This window comes from Vombatus ursinus, unplaced genomic scaffold (genome assembly GCF_900497805.2).
Source record: "Vombatus ursinus unplaced genomic scaffold, bare-nosed wombat genome assembly UNPS02014816.1, whole genome shotgun sequence".
NCBI classification, from domain to species: Eukaryota; Metazoa; Chordata; class Mammalia; order Diprotodontia; family Vombatidae; genus Vombatus; species Vombatus ursinus.
Window position 1 is genome coordinate 300,732 of NW_020954594.1, and position 2,806 is coordinate 303,537.

Here is a 2,806-nt window from a genome sequence, read left to right on the forward strand (position 1 = left end):
GGCTAAAAGAGGCTGAAAAAAAGGTAAAGGAAGTGCTCCTTACTACCTGCTCTGACTGGGCCCTCCAGCATCTGTTGGGATCTTGGCATCAGGTAGGCAAGAGTAGTTTAGAAGCAATAGGGAGCCAGAGAAACTTTTTGATCTAGTCAGATCCATGCTTTAAGAATGTCAGTTTGGCAGCTTTGGAAGAATAGTCTAATAGGCCACTATAGATGAAAAATATGCTAATTCCCTGTGGGGTTCATCTAGCCCAGGACTTCAAGAATTCTACTAATCAAGACTTGATCAAGGATTTCATGTTGGAAAAAGATGGCTTTTCAATGTAGTTTCCTTCAATTTGGAAGTGATATATGATTGCTGTTGTTAGGTAGATTATGTGTGTATATGCAGGCATCTTTCCCACTTTAAAGTACAGAATATAGATGATGTATTGATGATTTTACTGCTTTTTTACCATGCACTATGAATTACACATTTGGATATTGGAAAAGCCTTGAATTCCCTGCTTGTCCCAGCTCCCAATGATACCACCATGTTCTGAATTTCCATATATTTCATTGTATATACCAGTCTCCTGGAACTTAATTTTTGCTGTGTTGTATTATCAGTGATCCTTTAAGTGTATTTGCCCTGAAATCTTGGCAATGATCAAATTGTTGAGAGGCCAAAAAGGTAACATATGGACCAAAGGTCATGAAAGCACAATTTCCTTTCTGAATTGCTATAATTGTAAACCTATATGCCTAGTATACAGCTCACTGTCTTTAAAAATAGTGAGCTGATTACAAGGTTGATAACCGTGATTCTCTATTACTAGTATTATACACATTCATCCTAACTTGAGTTATATGATAAACTAGTCAGACCTTCAGGACCTGCTTCCTATTCTATTACCACCAACACAATGGTGCATCTTAGTTTGGGCTGGGAGGCAACTTGGTGGGCTCTGGAAAAGTTCAGGATCTGGAGTCAGAAGATTTGGGTTCAAGTACTAGCTTATTACATGTCCTAGCTGTGGGACTGTGAAAATGGAATTGATAACATCTTTCCTAGGTATCTCAAAAGATTGCAATTGCACTTTGTAAACATTTAATTGCTACATGGGCATGTACCTATCTGTTGGATTGTCAGTCTTGCAGACTGAATCAAACTAGAAAGGAACTTTAACATTTTAACATAAAGTAATGGTAGCAGGTGCTTTACCTGAGGGTTTGGCTTTATATTAAGGAAGGATGTGCATGTAGCCCTATAAGTTTATCTATACAAAGCACATGGGTGAAAGTATACAGAGACTTTTCCAATATCCAGATGAGCAACAATCAGAAATTTTCCCACAAAGGTTTCTTCCAAACACTCTGTCCCCAGCAAGATGGCAAATCCTTTGAAATTGGAGACTCTTTCATGTCCTGAGAGTCTATCCCAGTGTTCTACATATATTAGGTGATAATAAATAGCGGATTAGCTAATTGTCTGTCACCAAACCTCAAGTGATCCCGTGTGTCCTTCTGCTCCCACAGTTAAAGGGAAATGCATTCAGATAACTGGACCCAGGTAACAGAATTTGTGCTGATTGGTTTCCCTGGAAGCTGGAGCCTGCAGATCATACTATTCTTGGGGCTTCTGGTAACATATATGGTGACAATCCTGGGGAACTTGCTCATCATTGTGCTGAGCTGCTCTGACCACCGCCTGCAAACCCAGATGTATTTCTTCCTGAGAAATCTGTCCCTCCTGGAGCTGGGGTGGGTCTCTGTTGTGGTCCCCAAGATGCTGGTCAGCATCCTCACCAGGGACTACTCTATCTCCTTTGCCGGCTGCATCATGCAGTCCTACCTCTATTTCCTCCTGGCCACCACTGACTATTTCCTCTTAGCTGTCATGTCCTTGGATCGCTATTTGGCTATCTGCCATCCGTTACACTATGAGACTCTGATGAATGGTCCCATCTGTGTCCAACTAGTGATAGCCTCCTGGATTGCTGGCTTCCTTTGGGTTCTCTCTCCTACCATCCTCATGGCTAACTTGCCTTTCTGTGGCCCCAATGTCATTGACCACTTCTTCTGTGACAGCTGGCCTTTGATGCAACTCTCCTGTGGGGATACCCAACTTCTGAAGTTAGTGGCCTTTATACTTTCCACAGCTGCTCTTCTGGGCTCTCTGGGACTGACTTCTGTCTCCTATGTCTGCATCTTTGTTATTGTCTTCCGAGCTCCAACAGCCAAAGAAAGGAGGAAAGCATTTTCCACCTGTGCTTCACACCTTACTGTGGTTGTCATAGCCTATGGAGGCTCCATCTTCCTCTATATTCGCACGTCAGAGAGCCAGTCTATGTCACTTAAGAAAGGGGCCTCAGCCTTAGTATGCATCATCACTCCACTTCTGAATCCATTCATCTTTAGCCTCCGTAATGAAAAGGTGAAGCAGGCCCTAGGGGATGCCTTGAGATGGCACAGAAACATAGATGCCAGAAGGTTATAAGGACCCTGAGAAAGAGAGTGAGCATCTCTTTGTAGTTTGGGAGACAAAACGTCCCAAGTAACAGACTACCATTGTCTCCTGGAGTCAAAGAACAGCCTTAATGCTTAAGTACTGGAAAAGAAACTTCATCCATAAGTAACAAAAAGGGGTTTTGATGACTTGCTTATATTTTTAACCACAAAGAAGGTAAACACTTTCAATAGAGTCACCTTTAAATTGGAAGAATGGCTTTATGGTCTATAGCATAAAGTCAAGGAAGTTTCCATCTATGAACTTGTTTCTTCATTTACAAAATGAGCAGGTCATGGATGGGATCATCCTTGTGCCT

At 41.9% G+C, this 2,806-nt stretch overlaps 1 protein-coding gene across 1 annotated transcript; it reads left to right on the forward strand.

The window, feature by feature from the left end:
* Positions 1–1,527: 1,527 nt before the first annotated feature.
* On the forward strand, positions 1,528–2,478 carry LOC114023049 (olfactory receptor 6T1-like). Its single transcript, XM_027835535.1, has one exon. The coding sequence runs from the start codon at positions 1,528–1,530 to the stop codon at positions 2,476–2,478; it is 951 nt and encodes a 316-aa protein (XP_027691336.1).
* The last annotated feature ends 328 nt before the right edge of the window (positions 2,479–2,806 follow it).

What these genes read in the sequence shown, in the direction of transcription:
- LOC114023049 (XM_027835535.1), top strand. Translation starts at nt 1,528, where the DNA reads ATGCATTCAGATAACTGGACCCAGGTAACAGAATTTGTGCTGATTGGT.